The following is a 19,790-nucleotide window of genomic DNA, read 5'->3' on the forward strand; positions in this document are numbered from 1 at the left end:
TGAGAATAGAGCGAAGTGATTGGTTAAGCTGGGGAGTGACGCCCCTGATCACTTATTGAGAGGAGAGAGAGTAGTAACATGGAAAAAGTAAATGAATGAGTAAAGACGGTCTTCCTGGTTGAACTTGCGCTGTGCTTCATTTCTTTAAATAACTTTTTAAGGGTTCATTTAGGTAAATAAACAGTGCTGCATCTTCTGTGGGAATAAATGACCGTGTAAATTAGGGGCAGTCTGTATTGATCCGTTTCAATCAAAAGCTAAATATCCAAAGCAGCTAACAGCACCAGAAGCTCAGCTCTACATGGGGGGGGGGGCAAAGGTATTACATTTCTAACCCTGAGCTGTGCATCCTCTGCAGGAACAGGAACGAACGCGTGCTACATGGAGGAGCTGCGCCACATCGACCTGGTGGAGGGGGACGAGGGCAGGATGTGCATCAACACGGAGTGGGGGGCGTTCGGAGACGACGGCTCGCTGGAGGACATCCGCTCAGAGTTCGACCGCGAGATCGACAGGGGGTCCATCAACCCCGGGAAACAGCTGTAAGAGTCTCCTTTAAAGCTTTATTTATATTAACAAAACATGAATAGCTGGGTCAGGCTTGCAATGAACTTCCTCAATATATATTCGTGTTCGTTCACATTATCATTCTTGTCATTTGCATCGTCTACACTACAGTATGTATTATTGTAATATTTGTTCCAAATCAAAAACGAATTTATATAGCCCAATATCGCAAATAATGTAAAACAAAGATTAATACTAAACCAGAATGAAGCCATTGTGAATATAAATATATTTATATAAACATAGGTACTTAGAGTAAAATAAAATAATACAAATATTTATGTACACATAGGAAAACAAGGTGTGTGTGTGTGTGTGTGTGTGTGTGTGTGTGTGTGTGTGTGTGTGTGTGTGTGTGTGTGTGTGTGTGTGTGTGTGTGTGTGTGTGTGTGTGTGTGTGTGTGTGTGTGTGTGTGTGTGTGTGTGTGTGTGTGTGTGTGTGTGTGTGTGTGTGTGTGTGTGTGTGTGTGTGTGTGTGTGTGTGTGTGGACTGTACAAACCACCTGAGACAAATGGGTAATTACTCATATAGCGCTGTATAAATACAATTGGAAAGAAGAATTTTACAAAAGCATGTCAAATAGGACTAATATTTTAACTTTAACATGCAACAAACAGCCATCATTTATAAGTGCATTGTTGCAGAATATTGAACCCCCATAGATTAGCCTCAGCTGGTAGATGATTAGCTGAAAAGGTACGTTTTGAGGTCTTTTTTGAGTGGAATGAAAGTTATATCTACAACAAAGCATTAACTTGATTTCCTGAAGAGCCGACCCCCTTTTGTTCCGTGTTTTTACATAAACACTATTTAAAGATCTGTTTATTTTTCCTTGTGAAACTACAACATTCATCGTAGGAATAGAAAATGAGGATGCAGATCTTCTGAATCTGAATCTGGCCCGGCAACAGCAGCATGTCGACTCTACTGAAGAGAAGAAGGAATGAATGAATAACTGCATCCATGGCACGACTTCTAACAAAAAACGCTGCCGTGTTTCTCTTTGCTCTCAGGTTCGAGAAGATGGCGAGTGGGATGTACATGGGGGAGCTGGTGCGAATCATCCTGGTGAAGATGGCCAAAGAGGGGCTTATTTTCGAGGGGAGGATAACCCCCGAGCTGCTGACTAAAGGAAAGATCGAGACGAAACACGTGTCTGCCATCGAAAAGTGAGAATGGAACTTGCAGAATAATACACAAGAGGAAACATGCATAAATGTTCTTAGAAAATTAAGCTTGATTAAGTCCGACATGTCTCTCCATTGCTATTGAAACCACGGCAACACTTTCTAACATTTACAAGACATCAAACTACTTCCTATTGTTACTGAGATTACAATTACATTAAGACACATCCTCTCGTGCACACTTAAAGGTAGGGTAGGTAAGAATGGAGAAACCAGCTTGAGTGCGCTAGAATTTGAAAATACACAACCGAAAAAAATCTGCCCCTTCCTTCAGACTTCCTTACAGAGCCCCTCCTCCAACACACACGAACGCACACATGACCAATGAGGGCACGAGATAAGTTTGAGCACAGATAGGCACAGATTGGCAGGTAGGCCATCCAGTTATTTTAGTAATATGAAAAGCATGAAAATGATAATTAGGATTTGCTGGTTCATTGTATCTCTTCAACTGTAAATGTGTAATTCAACATGTATATTTTTAACTTTTATTTTAATGCTATTTTATTGCTATTGAGATGTTTACATTTTGGAATGTTTATTTATAGTCTTTTAATTTTGTATGTATACAATGCCTTGTCTTTTTATGCCCAAATTTGGATCAATAGAGTACTTATTATCTTAACAGCAGGGATGAGATGTTTAATAACCAGAGGTGGGAAGTAGTGGAGTACAAGTACTTCGTTACTGTACTTAAGTACATGTTTCTGGCATCAGTACTTTACTTCACTACTTGTTTTTCTGATGACTTTTTACTTCTACTTCTTACATTTTGAACACAAATACCTGTACTTTCTACTTCTTACATTTTGAACACAAATACCTGTACTTTCTACTTCTTACATGTTGAACACAAATACCTGTACTTTCTACTTCTTACATGTTGAACCCAAATACCTGTACTTTCTACTTCTTACATGTTGAACCCAAATACCTGTACTTTCTACTTCTTACATTTCCCAAACAGGCTGGTTCCTTTAGTTTGAATGTGTGTTTGGTGGCGTGATCATTATTATTTAGAGTCATTGCGTGCCTATTGATTTGAACACGATCCGTGTATCCATCATTTCCTGGTCTTCTCTAAAGAAGAGGGACCAATGAAAACGTTGTCATGTTGCCGTTGTTCAGCATGGAAACATTCATTAGCTAACAATGACATTATTGTTCTATTAATATAAAGGGAGGTCAGGTACTCTTTAAAACAGCTGCTAGGTATGGGTACTTTTTACTGAAGTACATTTCAAAGCCCTCTTTACTTTTACTTGAGCAAAGAAGTTTAGTCAGTACTTCTACTTTCACCAGAGTACTTTTAAACACGAGTATCTGTACTTCTACTTGAGTAAAGGATGTGTGTACTTTTGCCCTCTCTGTTAATAACGAAAGCTCCTTGTGGTTTCAGGACTAAAGAAGGGCTGAAGAAGTGTATGGAGATCCTGACGAGGCTCGGGGTGGAGCCGTCAGATGAAGATTGTCTCGCTGTTCAGCACGTGTGCGCCATCGTATCTTTCCGCTCTGCCAATCTGATTTCTGCCACACTGGGAGGCATCCTCTCCCGTCTGAAGGAAAACAAAGGAGTCGCACGCCTCCGCACGACCGTGGGCATCGACGGCTCGCTCTACAAGATGCACCCTCAGTGAGTGTCCTTCAAACAGAGGAGCAGTACAGTCACGCTGAATATTAAATACAGGGATTTCATGTCTCTGCATTCGCCCTCATGTTTGCATAAATACCCGCTTCCTGGAAAAAAATATATACTAGAAAAGAGATACAGGCAAATAAGATCCTTTGAGGAATAAGGAGGACGCACACCAGTCCTTTCTTAATGATTTCCCACTCTAAAAAACGACTTAAAAGAAATAAAACTCCCACACAAATCCCAAAATAACTGTGGATGTTTCCTTATTTAATAAATACATATGTTATTAGAGGGGGGATTGAGTCACGGACAATAATTCAATATAACTGTGTATTCCAGCTATATCTGTTTATGATACTCTGATCTCTTTGAGTCCCAACAAACATGAAATGTGTTGTATTGGGTACCTTTTGAAAAACAAGCTTATTATTTATATATAATTTAAAAAAACGTACAATCTTTTTAGATAATTTTGATTTTATTTTTGCATTTTTATATGATGATAAATATCTTGTAATTAAATTTGGTGAATTCAACTTTAAAACAAAATCGTATTTCCTCTCAGATTATTTCCCATATTTTGATACATGTCATTATCCATGATCCAGATTGATGTGGTGATGGATCATTTTACCCTGCCTTATTTATTCATGCGTTGCTAATTACAATATATAATAACATTATGTTAAAACATTTTTAATAGCAGTCCAATATTCTGAAATGGTTTCAGTTCACAGCCAAAAAAAGGTGTGAATGTGTGAAATACGAACAAAATGGAGCATCTTTTCAAACGTCCAAATCCCAAAAGGATTTAAAAAATGATCAGTAAATACAAATATACATTTTGTTTCTATGATCAAGCCTCTCTCTTATAAGAATATCTCCTGCTCTGTGAACAGATACGCTCGCCGTCTGCACAAGACGGTGCGCCGCCTGGTGCCGGACTCAGACGTGCGCTTCCTGCTGTCGGAGAGTGGGAGCGCCAAAGGAGCCGCCATGGTGACGGCCGTCGCTTATCGTCTGACGGAGCAGGCGCGTCAGATCCAGCAGACGATGGAGGAGTTCAGGCTGAGCAAAGAGCAGCTGCTGGAGGTGAAGAAACGCATGAGGGTGGAGATCGAGAGAGGCCTGAAGAAGAGCAGCCACGAGGAGGCCACCGTCAAAATGCTGCCCACTTTCGTCCGAAGAACACCAGATGGAACAGGTGAGCAATAATCAAATGTCTGTATAAGACCACAAAAGTGTCCAAAGGAAAAATGTGAAATCCCTTATTTCCAACATGGTCCTACGATGTTCAAAAGATCAGATGAGGCTCCCTGGTTTATATTTCAAATCTAAAATGTGTCTTACTTGGCAGTTTTTCTAATTCTTAGCCCTCAGAAGTAATGAGAACAACAGGCTCTGATACGTTGTATTAAGAGGATTATTGGATTTTGAATTATTACGTTGAACCGTCATTGTATATCTCTTACTGTACCTAACCTTGGCAGACAAGTTCAGACTAGTAGATAAACATTTCAAAAGCTAAGAGGAAAATCGACCTACGAGTACTTCTAGTTATTCTTAAGGGAATAAAACCTTTAATCTGTTCTAATGTGGGAGTGGAAGTAGACCACCTATTCTTTAAAGGTCACCTATTATGCAAAATCCACTTCTTCATGTCTCTTCTACATCAACATGTGTCCCCTCTTCTCCATGTCTCTTCTACATCGACATGTGTCCCCTCTTCTTCATGTCTCTTCTACATCAACATGTGTCCCCTCTTCTTCATGTCTCTTCTACATCGACATGTGTCCCCTCTTCTTCATGTCTCTTCTACATCAACATGTGTCCCCTCTTCTTCACGTCTCCTCTACATCAACATGTGTCCCCTCTTCTTCATGTCTCTTCTACATCAACATGTGTCCCCTCTTCTTCACGTCTCCTCTACATCAACATGTGTCCCCTCTTCCTCATGTCTCTTCTACATCAACATGTGTCCTCTCTTCTTCATGTCTCTTCTACATCACCATTTGTCCCCTCTGTGGAAAGAGACTCTGAAAGTTTCAGGAACAAAGATTCTCTCTCTTTTTGTCCTGATCCATTTATATAAAAACCTGTCTGAAAATGAGCTGATCAGATTTTGGCCACTTCATGATGTCATAACGATTTTATAGCTTGTGTAACCATTAGCCAATCAGCAACCAAGGTAACCCCCCCCCCCGCCTTATCACCTGAATCTCCTCCTAGAGCACCATTAGGCGCTTTCACACCGCAGTACTTTTCTCACAAAGGTTTGTGTGGCGCAGTGGGTTGTGCGTATGTGTTCGGATCAGAGGGTCACAGGTTCAAACCCCACTGCAGTCAGCATGTCGTTGTGTCCCTGGGCAAGACACTTCACCCCAAATTGCTCCTGTGGGGATTGCCCACAGTATTGAGTATGTAAGTCGCTTTGGATAAAAGCGTCTAACATGTAATGTAATGTAATGTAATGTAATGGTTCATCTGTACTTAGTTCATCAGAACTCTTTAGTTCTCATGAACTAAGTACAGATCGCATTCACACCGGAATAAGGAATAATTCCCTGAGGGAGGATTAGGCAAATAAAGCCGCTGACGTCACTTCTTCTTCTTCTCCTTTGGGTTTACTGGCAGGCCGCAAACAACTTCACGGCGTATACTGCCACCTGAAGTCCCCGGCCGGAAGTGCCTGGAGATGGGGACTGGCTTCAGTAGAAGCTGCTGGCACTCCCAGCAGCGTTCCGAGTAAATCGCCAGAACACCGACACCTCCTCATCTCCACCGCTCCCATGTTTTCTTTTGTGTTGCCATAAGTTAGTCTCTCTGCGTTTGTGCGCTAGGCTAATGCTAATGCTAATAATGCTAATGCGAGGATAATAAAATGGCGGCTTCACAAAACTTTTTGGGAGTTTTACGGGGCGTGGTTTGCAATCCGCCCAGCCAATCAGACATAGGAACCTTTTTCTCCCACGAAAGTACCACCTCTCTAGCAGGGACGGAAAAGGGAGGGGGTGAAAAGGTTCTGATGAACTCATTTTAGTTCCGGATTTTTTTGGTGTGAACGCAACATTTCGGAACTATATCGTAACTTAAGTGGGAAAAGTACTGCGGTGTGAACGCGCCTATTGTGTTCTTTTTAACCAAATCTCTCTCAGAGGGGCGTGGGGAGTGGCTCCTTATTTTCATCTAAACTAACAGACAGAGAATCAGCACTTTGGAAACAGGGCTGAAACAGAGGGGGTTATGGGATGCTGCAATGATCTGTTTGGTGTTTGGAGCCAAACACTTCAGAGACATGTTCTGTATATATCTGAGGCCTGTAATATATTGATGAAAAACAGTATAATAGGGGACCTTTAAACAGTATTATTTAAGCCTCAGGGAGCATTATTTCTTCTGAAAATAAGATAAATAAGAAGTAAGAGATAGAAGTAAACGTATTTAGTGTTTACAGATGAAGTTATGTTTGTTCTCAACCTGACAAAGTCTTTCTTGTGACGCAGAGAACGGAGATTTCCTCGCTCTGGACCTCGGAGGAACAAACTTCCGTGTGCTTCTGGTGAAGATTCGCAGCGGGAAGAAGCGATCGGTGGAAATGCACAACAAGATCTACGCCATTCCCATAGAGGTCATGCAGGGCACCGGAGAAGAGGTCATCATTTGGTCTTTCTTCAAACAAAACTCCTTCAAGCTCCTAAACTGTCCTCACTTGTATTCCATTTTCTGCTTGATATAGGATAGAATAGAATATATATTTATTGTCATCATACAAAGTACAACGAAATGTCTTTGGCAACTCTCACTGCAGTAAACAATAGACACAAATAAATAAATAAGAGTGGTAAAAGCAGAGGTAGTAGCGATGACAGTGCAACGAGATAACATTCAATGTCAATGTGCATATTTACACTTACAGTCTAAAAACGTTAAATGTACCAAACTGTATTTCTAACTGTGTTCACAAAGGGTTTTAGTGACCAAAGGATGCAAGTAACATAGCCATACATATTTCTAAATAGTAGTGGTTGCAGTCTTTGAGGGGCGGAGGTGTGTTTATGAATGTTCAGTTGTTTTGATATCGAGTAGATACAAACGTTTTCGTCTCACCATAGATCAATAACTGACCATATCTCTCGGTATAGAAAACACTAAAAGCATGTCTCTTTGCAGCTCTTTGACCACATCGTGCACTGCATCTCTGATTTCCTGGACTACATGGGAATGAAAAGCGCTCGCCTGCCGCTGGGTTTCACTTTCTCCTTCCCCTGCCATCAGACCAGCCTCGACGCAGTAAGTTTTCCATCAATCGTCTTAAAATTAGCACACCGTTTTTGTAAAATAAGAAGACATATCTGGGTCCCTTTGATGAAATCATAGTGGAGATTACCACACATATCTATGCAAATGTACACAACGTTAAAGTACTTAAAGGGAGTATTAAGTGTACAGTAATGTTCAAACAGCCGTCTTCTGTATGTGGCTTAAAGGTAGGGTAGGTAAGAATGGAGAAACCAGCTCCAGTGCGCTAGAATTTGAAAGTACGCAGCCGAAAAGAATCTGCCCCTTCCTTCAGACTTCCTTCCAGAGCCCCTCCTCCAACACACACGAACGCGCACATGACCAATGAGGGCACGAGATAAGTTTGTGCACGAGATGGAAGGCTGACAGGCAGGTAGGCCATCCAGTTACTTTAGCCGGGCCGGCTCAGATGATTGGTCGTGCTTTTTACAGTATTACGGCTTCCACAGATGACATTTTTTTATGTATTTATTGTCAAAGCATTTAATGTATTCATTGCTATCTGGATGTTAAGAGCATTCCATGGAATATAACAACAAGTGTTTCTGAAGTGAATTCCCTACCCCACCTTTAAGTGTGCAACTACACTTAACTACCAAAGATATATTAGCATACATAATATTTGTCTCCGTCTATATTTCTCCCATGTGTCCAAGGTTTAGGTGGAAAACATCTGGGTCACTTCAATGTAAAAGAGGTGGAGTTTACCACAAACATCTATGCAAAGGGTGGCAAGTAATTTAAAGAAAGCATTTAGTTTACAGTTCAGTACAAGCAATCTTCTGTCTATGGCTTTATTCTGCAAGTGCACCTAACTACTAAATATATATTTGCATATCTAATCTGTTATATTCGTCCATATTTCTCCCTTGTGTTCAAGATGAAAGTGAACATTAAAGTCTGCTGTGTTGGCATTAAAGTGTGCTACTCTCTGTCAGATATCTTCCAGTAAGTGTTATGTGCTCTGCAGGGTATTCTCGTAACCTGGACCAAAGGCTTCAAGGCTACAGACTGTGAGGGTGAAAATGTGGTGGAGCTTCTTCGGGACGCCATCAAGAGGAAAGAGGTAATTGCAAACAGGAAGTACATGCCATCATCATTAAGAAGGCTATTATGTCACTGCAGCAACACAGAGCATGTCCAGCGTTTCCAACATGTTCATTTTTCTTGTGACAAATCTGTCATTAAGAGAAAATTAGGAAGTGAAATAGTATCATTTTAGTGAGGGTTTGCTCAAAGTAAGGTACAGATTTGAGCTTTAACGCAATTAACGTAGCAATGAAAGGAAAGTGTGGGCAATATTTCATTTAGATTCAAGATTTAGATTACTCTTATTAAATGACATTTGTAATGAACTTCTGACTGCTGCTTTGCTGAAGCATCGAGGCAGTTTGGTTTGAATGTGTTTATGAGAACTTAAAGACTTTATCAACGCTTTGTTTTTGTTTAAATGCACCTTGTATCATCTGTCTCTTTGAAGCTTAGACTGTTGTCTCATGTTGCTTTAAAGCCTGCATATTACAAGTCTGACTGACATGCAGCCTCTGTAGCATTGTTGTTGTTGTTGTTGACATTAGATCAACAATCCTTTGGCAGGATGCGTGTGTTTGTCTACCTACTTGTCTGTTCCTGCTCTACAGAACTACTGTTTGTTATCTTGCCAAAGAATACAAATAGAAATTCTTCCTGTACTGAACGCTGCGGGGCAAAAAGGAGCCCTGTAATAAACTCATTGATCAAATGTAATGGGCAAAGATAGTCATAATATATAATATTGAATAATCCATTTCTTGCACAATAATATCCTGCATTATATTTGTTACTGGAAATGTGTATTTTTTATTTCATTTTCAGAATAATTTTGGACTGTTTATTTCTTGTGTCTTAATTGTGTACATTGCCTTGTTTTTTTACGCAAACATTACCTGCCTACCTATCTATCTATCTATCTATCTATCTATCTATCTATCTATCTATCTATCTATCTATCTATCTATCTATCTACCTACCTATCTATCCATCTATCCATCCATCTATCTATCTATCTATCTATCTACCTACCTGTCTACCTGTCTATCTACCTACCTGTCTACCTACCTACCTACCTACCTACCTACCTACCTGTCTACCTACCTGTCTATCCATCCACCCAAAATAAGATGTACTTCATTAATCCAGAATTGGGAAATGTTTGCATTGCAGCAGCATAAAAAAACAAGGCATTGCACATAAATAAAAGAGTAAAAATAAACCATTCTCAAATCATCACAAAATAGAAATAAAACATCATTAAAAAGGGCCCGATTTTAGTTTTGATTGTTGCATCCGTTTTGTCTTCAGAAAGTTTTCTTCACCAATCCTCACGTTTGAGTTTCTTGTATCGATTTCACTCTTTCAGGTGGAGGATCCAGTAAGTATTAAGTGACTGTAAATCATTAACTGACAGGTAAAGCAGTGCAGGGCTGGAGCAGTGTGTTATTGTTGAAATGGCATGTCATAATAACACCTGGAAAACCAACGTTCAGATACTGTGGCGGAGTGTGTGGGGGCGGAGTGTGTGGGGGCGGAGTGTGTGGGGGCGGAGTGTGTGGGGGCGGAGTGTGTGGGGGCGGAGTGTGTGGGGTTCTTTCTAAAGCTCATAATTATGGGAGTGGATGATCCTCGGGTCTTTTGTGTGTTTGGCGAAGCTCCTGGGATTTGCAGCGCTCTGGATCAGCTTGTGTTTTTCATTGTTTGAGTGAACTGCATTGTGCTCAGTGTGCTGTTTGAAAAGTTGATATTAATCCTTCTTTCTACACACCAATACAGCTACCGATGCTACTAATTAAATGAGGACGTAGCTGTGATTAAATATTATGAATTAACATATTTTCAATTTGTTTTGGTTAGTTATCGTCTTACATTTATACCATGTGAAGAAAGGGAATCTTGCTTTACCATTCTAATAATCAAATATAACATCATTTTTTTTACACTATTTATTTGATCATAACAGCCAATATATTGAATTGTGAGTTTTTTTTAATGTAATGATAGTGACAGGTGTGCAGTTTTATGTGATTTAAAACAAAACATGGTGTTTGTTTTCTCAGGAGTTTGAGCTGGATGTTGTTGCGATAGTGAACGACACGGTGGGCACGATGATGACCTGCGCATACGAGGAGCCAAACTGTGAAGTGGGACTGATCGCAGGTTAGTCATTGTACCAACAAGTTCATCTTAAATCACGGTCTTGTAGCGTTTTACGGATTTTTCACCTTGGAGTTTTTTTAATAAAGTAATTTGTTGTTTTTGAGAATTTCATTCGTTTTATTTCCACATCAGTCCCCGCCAAAATAAAATGTTTGAACAAAATACTTAATTCCACTAAAGTGATTTACCGGGGTGAATCAGTTAGTGTTTCTTACATACATATAACTCCGCAGTTTCGTTAGTTTGCTGCTAGACATTATCGTAATACAGGTGTGTGTCTATTTGTGTGCAGCAAGCGTAGAGGAATTTGGAAATGCAGTTTTTTAAAAAGCTAAACGGCAACAAATATGGATCGAAATGCAATGCATGGATGGAAGAATAATTATTTGTAAGATAAAAGCATTACAAGATCTATCATTTTATAATAAATGCAGATTTATTTGACTAACCAATGCTCTGGTTTAATTGGAAATGTTCAGATTACACAAGTCCGAAACAATGATGATAGGCATCCACCACTAGTATCTAACTTATAACATCTTCAAAATGTTCATACAGCCCGAGAAATGTGTTTTAAAAAAGTTAAAGGTGACAGTATTTGGTAATGAATTAGATAGTGAACTTGTGTACTCTTACTTCACCAACAGAAGACAATAATAAACGTATGAAGGGTCAGAGATTTGTACATTTAAGAACAGAAAGGCTTCTAGGTTTTGAATATATGTACTGCCTTTTTGTCCTCTCAGGGAATGAATAACAATACAGAAAAGAATCTGTGCGGAATTTGAAAAGTTTTATGAATAAAGCTTCAAACTATTCATACAGCCCTAGAAATGGTTTATAAAAACTTCACGTGACAGTATTTTGGAGATAAGTAGATGGTGAACTTGTAGAATCAGACTTTGTTATATTAACCACTCCGTACAGCACCAATAGGAGACACTAATACTCTCAGAAAGGTCTCAAAAAACAGAAAGGCTTCAGGGTTTTTAATAAATGTACTGCCTGTGTGTCCTCTCAGGGACCGGAAGTAACGCCTGCTACATGGAGGAGGCGAAGAACATCGAGATCGTGGAGGGAAACGAGGGCCGCATGTGTGTGAACATGGAGTGGGGAGCGTTCGGAGACAACGGCTGTCTGGATGATATCAGGACAACGTACGACCAGTCGGTGGACGAGAACTCGCTCAACGAAGGGAAACAGAGGTGAAGACACCGCCACTATCAAACTATACATTAGATATTAAAGGTCACCTATAGAGTGGTGCAGTGACGAGTCCTAAAACCCGGAAGTAAGTTAGCATTTTACCACTTCCTGTTCCCTCGTCTCAGAGCCAATGGGATTTCTCCAAATATCTGTAAATAAGGTCTGTGGTTGAGACAAATTGAAGAGACAGATCACGTTTTGTTCTCAACATTAAATCCATCAGCAGTGACCCCACTGGTGATTCTTTGAAGAGTTTACGTGTCTGAAAAACGATGGTTGTTAACAAGTGGCTGAATAGGACTACAGAAGTTGTCGAGGTCGTTGTACGTCATTACGCCGAACACGTAAACACTCCCGCTAAGTTTGTTTGCCCCTGTTCGGTTTGAAAGCAAGTACCTGCCTCCTGCAAACTGTTCAAACAAACGCTTCAACTTGTACAATTTTTAATCTGTATTTTTGAATATGGATCTTAAGTTGGCGTGACGTTGAAGTCGTGCGACCCTGCTGTGGTTCGTTTATAGCATAACGTTAGCATTTTGGTTCTGGCGATTAGATTTATGGTTCGAAAATTGTAAAAGTAGAGTAGACATGTGGAGATTATCCGGCTGAACAAAAGGTGCATTTATCAAACAGCTTCGTTTTCCACAGACCTTATTTTCAGCTATTTTCCAAAATCCTATGGAGAAATCCCATTGCTTTTGTCGAGGGAACCCATGCGCAGCTTCCTTCCGGGTAAATACGTCCTCCCTGCACCGCTCTATCATGAATTAATTTACAGAAGGAGCTGAAACTCTCAGATTTGATCTCTATGGGGGAATTCAAGTCCATCTTAAAGGACAGAGAACAAGAATCCATTGGTCGATGTGATTGCTCTTATATCCCATACTTGAAGTCGTTTTAAAATGTGTAATGTTTTATAATGGTTTCTTTTATTTGCATATTGACTGGTTAATGTGCCTTTTCATTTGGGTTTTACAGCTGTATTCCTCTGCCTGTATTGTTTTGTGTTCATTTGTTGTAACTTTGTTCAAGCTGCCCTCTTGGCCAGGTCACTCTTGAAAAAGAGATTTCAATCTCAATAGGCGCTTTGACACCAAGTACTTTTCCCAGGAATAGTTCCCGGAACTTTTATTTCCTGGAACTATCTAGTAAATCACGTTCACACCGGAATAAGTCCCTGAGGGAGCCGCTCACTCCTTCTTCTTCTGCTTTGGGTTTACTGGCAGGCCGCAAACAACTTCACGGCGTATACTGCCACCCGAAGTCCCCGGCCGGAAGTCCCCGAAGTTGGGGACTGGCTTCAGTAGAAGCTGCTGGGACTCCCTGCAGCTTCTACTGAAGCCTTCCGAGTAAATCGCCAGAACGCCGACACCTCCTCATCTCCACCGCTCCCATGTTTTTTTTAATGTTGCCATAAGTTAGTCTCTCTCTGTTGGTGCGCTGGGCTAATGCTAATAATGCTAATGCGAGCAAATAAAATGGCGGCTTCACAAAAACTTTTCAGAGTTTTACGGGCCGTGGTTTGCAATCCGCCCAGCCAATCAGAAATTGGAACCTTTTTCTCCCAGGAAAGTACCTGCTCTCTAGCAGGGACTAAAAAGGGGTGAAAAGGTTCTCAAAAAAAAGTTCTAGTTCCAGGTCTTTTTGGTGTGAACGCAAAATCCCAGGAACTATCGGAACTATTCCTGGTAAAAGTACTCCGGTGTGAAAGCGCCTATTGAGACTTAAATAAAGGATATATCAACTGTATTTTAGATATTAAATATAGAAGGTATGTGTTTTCTCATCTTAAGGCTATTTAATATGTGTCTCTTTGTTATCTGTGTCAGATTCGAGAAGATGTGCAGTGGGATGTACCTCGGAGAAATCGTCAGGCAGATTTTGCTCGATCTGACCAAGCGTGGCTTCCTCTTCCGGGGACAAATCTCTGAGGCGTTGAAGACCCGAGGCATCTTCGAGACCAAGTTCCTGTCACAGATAGAGAGGCGAGTCAAACACCTAACATGCATTATTACTAAGGCAGACAACTACTCTATACTTATTCTTTATATATTTGTTGTCCTTTTTGTGGTAAAATGTTCCTATTTCAGCAGATAAGCAAAAAACTTGTGTTGCTATCATCAGATTTAAATGCAACTTAAATGAAGTATTTCATGGCAGAACATAGCATGCTGTGATCTAGATCAATGCCAGCTGGATTACTTTCCAACATCACACAGTAAGAAATCCTTAGAATTCCAACTCTGATAGCAGCAGTGATGATAATGTGTGAAATGTAGAACATGTAACCATAGTTCTGTAGATAGTAGATGTAGACAGGTAAAGGCAATTCACACCAAATACTAACTGTGAATGCTAATGGGTGGATTTTCCTTTATAAGGACCATAGCTAAAATGTGTGACTGTTTGATAATATAAAAAGAAATTCCTTGCAGGACGTTTACTGCTTTTACTCTAGTAAAGGAATTTAATGCGTCTTCCACCACTGCTTTTATACACTGTTTGAGGCTTAAACGTACAAACACAGTAGTAAGATTGAGAGGGTAAGCACATAAGAGTGCATGCTTAAGCAGCATTGTTCTTGGAGGAGTAGCATCTAGTGGGCTAACAGGTATGAGAGGAGGAGGGGGAGGAAGAAGAGTAGGGAGGGTGTCTAATGTGAGGACTTGAGTTTATACACTGTTTAAGCCTACCTTAGCCCCTGGGAGCAGCTGAGAAGTATCCGGTGTCTCTCCTGCTGTTGGCTGACCTCTGACCCCTCTCTCTCTCCACAGTGATCGTCTGGCGCTCCTTCAGGTCAGAGCCATCCTGCAGCAGCTGGGTCTGGACAGCACCTGTGATGACAGTATAATCGTGAAGGAGGTGTGTGGCACGGTGTCCCGTCGCGCCGCTCAGATCTGCGGAGCCGGGATGGCGGCCGTGGTCGACAAGATCCGTGAGAACAGAAGCCTCGAGCACCTCGACATCACAGTGGGAGTGGACGGCACGCTCTACAAGCTGCACCCACAGTAAGGAGAGGGACATAAGGGGAGGGGAAAGGAGGTCATTCATTGTAAAAAATACTACATATTGAATTTCAGGCTTTTTAAAAAGGTTGTAGCGTCTTTCTTTCTTGTATCAATTATTTATTTATGACATTTTGACACTAACCCTTTTAACATGTTAGTCTACACAAAGGTAGCCTCTAGGATCTCAAAGGAATTCAACAAGAAAAAGACAAATGTTTGCTAAACTTTCAATGTTTATATAAATATTCTTTATTGTATTTTATCTTTTCTAACTCTCTATTTTAACTTCTTATATATATATATGCATATTTTAATCCTATTTTATTTTTACTTTAATTTAAGTTTAAATAAATATTAATATTTATTTTTGATCTTTTTAAAATGTTTCTTATATGTATATAAACATTTATTAATTTCTCTTTTATTGAAAATGTCCTTGAACTTCCTATGTATATATCAATATCCTTTTTTTATTTTAACTTCTTATTGCACACCTTACTTTCAAGTTTATACATACACACACACACACACACACACACACACACACACACACACACACACACACACACACACACACACACACACACACACACACACACACACACACACACACACACACACACACACACACACACACACACACACACACTCTATAACCAAAGCTTTTTGCAGACATAGTTTTACTTTTTTTTAAAACATTAATATTCAATGTTATCTTCTTTTACATGTTACTTAGATACATATTTTATAAACATTTATTCATTTATTTTTTATTGAAAATGTACTTAAACCTCTTATGTTTATATTCATATCTTTATTGTATTGCACATTCTTTCTTTCACTTCCTAAGTTTATATATATACATACAATTTTTTTCATAGATTTCATTCTAAAATAGAGCAAATGCAAAAAAACGAATTTCCCAGTATTCTGATTGTACTCGAAAGCATCCCTAATGTCTTTCCCTTCAGCAGCGCCCTCCCTCCTAACCACAGTTTCCTGTCTCTCTCCTCCTCTCAGCTTCTCACGGATTTTCCATCAGACGGTGAAGGATCTCGCCCCGAAATGTGACGTCAACTTCCTGCTGTCGGAGGACGGCAGCGGGAAGGGAGCCGCTCTCATCACTGCAGTCGGCTGCCGGCAGAGAGAGCTGGACGCCCAGCAGCAGTGAGGAAACCTGGTTCTCCTGGAGGGAAAACGACATGCTGCTCCACCTGCTTCTCCTGGAGGAAAGACTACCTGCTGCTCCACCTGCTTCTCCTGGAGGAAAGACTACCTGCTGCTCCACCCTAAACTGCACCCACCTTTCATTTCCCCCCCTTTTGGCAGCCGTGACTCCCCCCCTCCACACACAGCCAGAGAGTCATGCTGCATGAATAGGAAATTAAATATCTAATTTATTTATACTGCACCAGAGGGTTTATTATTTCCATGTTTGTACATTTTCCTCTATAACTCATCAGTAAACTGATAAACCTAAAACAAATCCATAGGTGTGCAATATGTGTATTGCTAATTTTATTTTTCTATGTATGGAGGCAAATATATAAATGTATTTATATAGCTGAGGCCACTTTGAATCCCAGAGGTCATTAGGATTTTTGCATCATAGACACAAGAAAATGTCAGCATGTCTTTTTATATGAGGGTTACGAACAAGCAGGTAACTTCCCAATGAAGGACGTCTTTCTCACTGAATGAGGAAAGTCGTTGCAAAAAGGGTTGAACGCAAGAGTCACGGCTGTTCAAATCATCCTCATGTCTGTGCAACATGCCCACACAATGTGCTTGGCTACTAACCACTTTTTGTGTAACTGTCAGTGTAACTCACATATTAAAGTAATCCAACGGCACCGCACCATTTTCTCCTAGAAAGGCAGAAAGTGGAGGTGTTAGCGTATCCTGTTGCTATTTGTGAACTACTATACTTTTGGTGTTGTGATGAATCCCCACTTTTTCTCATTGTATGTGCAAACGAATAAATGTTTATTGGGCCCCGTGAAAAGAGTGGATACTATGAGTGCTTCTGTGTGTGTTTGTGGCGAGTGTCGGTGTGTCTTACTGTAGTGAGCTGTAGCTTTCAATGTCCAAAGCTCTGTGGAGACTGCATGCCTTACATTAAGACAAAGGAGAGTTCTGGATCAGTTTTCTTTTCTTCTGTTTTTCTTTTGTACATCAATAGAGATTTGTGATCGACACAGTGAAAGTGAATTCATTAAATTATATTTTGTTGTGGACCAAATCCTGGCGTCTCTTTCTTAAACTATCAAGCAGCGGCAGAGGTATGCCTTAACTTGAAATTAAATTACAGGGCACATATATAAGAATATGTGAGGAACAAGAGGACTTAATACCAATATGAGCTAAAAATCGAGCAGCTAGAACTGTTTAAAGATGGAGTAGTTAAGATAGAGATCTGTACTTATAATAAAACTAATTTCCATTTAATAGTTTCTCATTAAATTGCACAACACATCCTAATTAACAAGATCCTGATTTTGTATGTTTTAAAGGACACAATAAAGGCTTCTCAATTCTTAAATGTCCCCTCCTCGACTCCTATCCTCGAGACTTAGTCCCGCCCACAGGAGATGCGAGCGAAGGAGTCGAGGAGGGGAACCGAGGAGAGAGGAGAGGAAGCAGCAGGCGGTTAGAGAAATGAGAACTCCTCTCCTCTGAGCGGTCATTTTAAAGAGACGTCCATTAATGATGACAGGAGGCACAGCAGCCCTCTGTCTGATGGACAGATGTGTTCATGACCACTTATATATTTACTTTTAATTCATTCACAGTGCGGTATAATGAGACAACAGGCTACAGATGCGGACATTTATATAAATATATACAATTTCAGAATGAAACAAGTATGAGAGCACTCTCATAATAACGTGACGCAATCAGAGACTGGATATATATAAAATAATATCCAGGGGATGCATGCAGAGCTTTCATTGGCTGAGATCAGTCCGGCCGCGCGTCACAACTCTTTGAAACACCACTGTTGCCGGAAATACATCCGTGGAGGACCCATCAGTGTATCCTCGGGTCACTACCGGAGGACCGAGGAGTCGAGGAGTCGAGGAGGGGAAATTAGAGAATTGAGAAGTCTTTCATGTAGGGTATTTTTCCATCAATACAAGCTATCTTCTTTATGAAGTGGTTAAATGCATGGGTGCAATTCAACATGAGAAACTAGAAAATGCTCCATTTAAAAATACCACCAGTGAGTTTTCAAGCTCTTCTTCAGTCTGAGAGAACAGAAGGTCGCTGGTGGTTTTTAATTAATGTTCATGGGAGCATTATGAAATGTGGGTAACACTTTATATTAAGGTATTCACCATCAACTAGTTGTTAATTAACATATTAGAGTCAAACTACTAGCTTATTTGTTATGAACAAGACTTCACTTTCAAATAGGGAACATATTCTGAGTTAGAAATACCACGTTTCGTTATTTTGACACAATTAACACTTGTAGTTTCATGTCTTGTTACATAAGAATAGATCATATTTGTTAGGTGTCATTATGGGGGAATTACTATTCTTGTGGTACTGCTACTGCATATTGAGCATATTAAGACCCACTCATGTACAGCAACTTACTTGCAATAAATAAGCACTAATTAGAGGTGTTGGGGAAATATATTTCCCAAGGCCCATAACTTTGACCCAGTTGATCAGTTCATGCTGTCCTGACTGAGCACAGGCACCTGTAGCCTTGGCTGCTGTGCCCTCCGTGTTTTGTCTCCCTGTTCCTGCCTGTTGGCGTCAGCTGATAGAGGTGTTATGATTCTATCTTGTTATGCACAATGTTGATTATTGTCTCTGAACTAGCTAAATACACGGGTCTGGGGTAGAGTTCTTCAGAATTGACGTGGCAACTCTACCGTGAAGTCAGAACCTCTGACTCTTTGACTTGTTTTGTGAATTCTCCGGCCGAGGCTCCAAATAAACCCATCAGTGTTTGCCATCAAAGCTCCAGCTCTCCCCGTGGGTGCGTTTCACTTCTCTTATTTTTCATTTCCTCGCTCCTCGGTATCACCGGAAGTTGATTTGTCTAAGCCATCTTGAGTAGCGTCCCAGTGGCCTTATTTGTGCCAGAGGACCGAGGATCGAGGATCGAGGAGCGATAACGGAGGAGCGATAACCGAGGAACTACCAGACCATCCTCCGGTGAAATCCTCATACACTCGCCCCGCCCCCTTACTGTGTATCGCTCAATGATTGGACGATGCAGCGCATGCACTGATCTGGCTGCTGTCAGACGAACAGCTGTGCGAAGTGAAACGCACCCCGTGTCTCCTTCATAAGTCGGTGACTCCTCCTGCATTGCTACACAGAAGTTTCCCCCACAAGAGGGTTATTAAGGAAAAACTCTTAACTAATGGCCTAGTACTTGTAGAATAAGGCATTAATAAGTGTTTTATAATGACTAATAAAGAGCCAACTGCTAATATGCATGCTAATTAACAAATAGTTGATGGTGAATTTGTGTGACTTAATATAAAGTGTTACCGAAATGTGCAGACTCTCTGCTGAATCTGTTGCATGTTCTTCTGTCCAGCACTGGATCTACAGGCCTTTTGTAAATGCAGTTATGAATAAAACTATTGCCGATCCACTCTGATCTAGAAATAAACCTGAGGACAACATGATGTCGTAACTTGGCCAATATCACACTAGTTTTCATTCTG

At 40.5% G+C, this 19,790-nt stretch overlaps 1 protein-coding gene across 2 annotated transcripts in view; it reads left to right on the plus strand.

Annotated features, from left to right (window-relative positions):
* Window positions 1–17,338, plus strand: part of LOC117481641 (hexokinase-1-like) — a 38,160-nt gene extending 20,822 nt beyond the window's left edge. The window contains exons 7-19 of one of the 2 annotated variants that reach the window (XM_034129416.1): window positions 359–542; window positions 1,582–1,737; window positions 3,155–3,388; window positions 4,291–4,595; window positions 6,895–7,043; window positions 7,562–7,681; window positions 8,661–8,756; window positions 10,089–10,100; window positions 10,783–10,882; window positions 11,904–12,087; window positions 13,918–14,073; window positions 14,863–15,096; window positions 16,117–17,338. In XM_034129416.1, the coding sequence (XP_033985307.1) occupies window positions 359–542; window positions 1,582–1,737; window positions 3,155–3,388; window positions 4,291–4,595; window positions 6,895–7,043; window positions 7,562–7,681; window positions 8,661–8,756; window positions 10,089–10,100; window positions 10,783–10,882; window positions 11,904–12,087; window positions 13,918–14,073; window positions 14,863–15,096; window positions 16,117–16,267 (2,081 nt within the window). In that variant the 3' untranslated portion in view covers window positions 16,268–17,338. The remainder of the gene's footprint in view (window positions 1–358; window positions 543–1,581; window positions 1,738–3,154; window positions 3,389–4,290; window positions 4,596–6,894; window positions 7,044–7,561; window positions 7,682–8,660; window positions 8,757–10,088; window positions 10,101–10,782; window positions 10,883–11,903; window positions 12,088–13,917; window positions 14,074–14,862; window positions 15,097–16,116) is intronic. The other variant, XM_034129418.1, reaches the window with a different exon arrangement.
* The last annotated feature ends 2,452 nt before the right edge of the window (window positions 17,339–19,790 follow it).

Source organism: Trematomus bernacchii, unplaced genomic scaffold (genome assembly GCF_902827165.1).
Source record: "Trematomus bernacchii unplaced genomic scaffold, fTreBer1.1, whole genome shotgun sequence".
Lineage (NCBI taxonomy): Eukaryota > Metazoa > Chordata > Actinopteri > Perciformes > Nototheniidae > Trematomus > Trematomus bernacchii.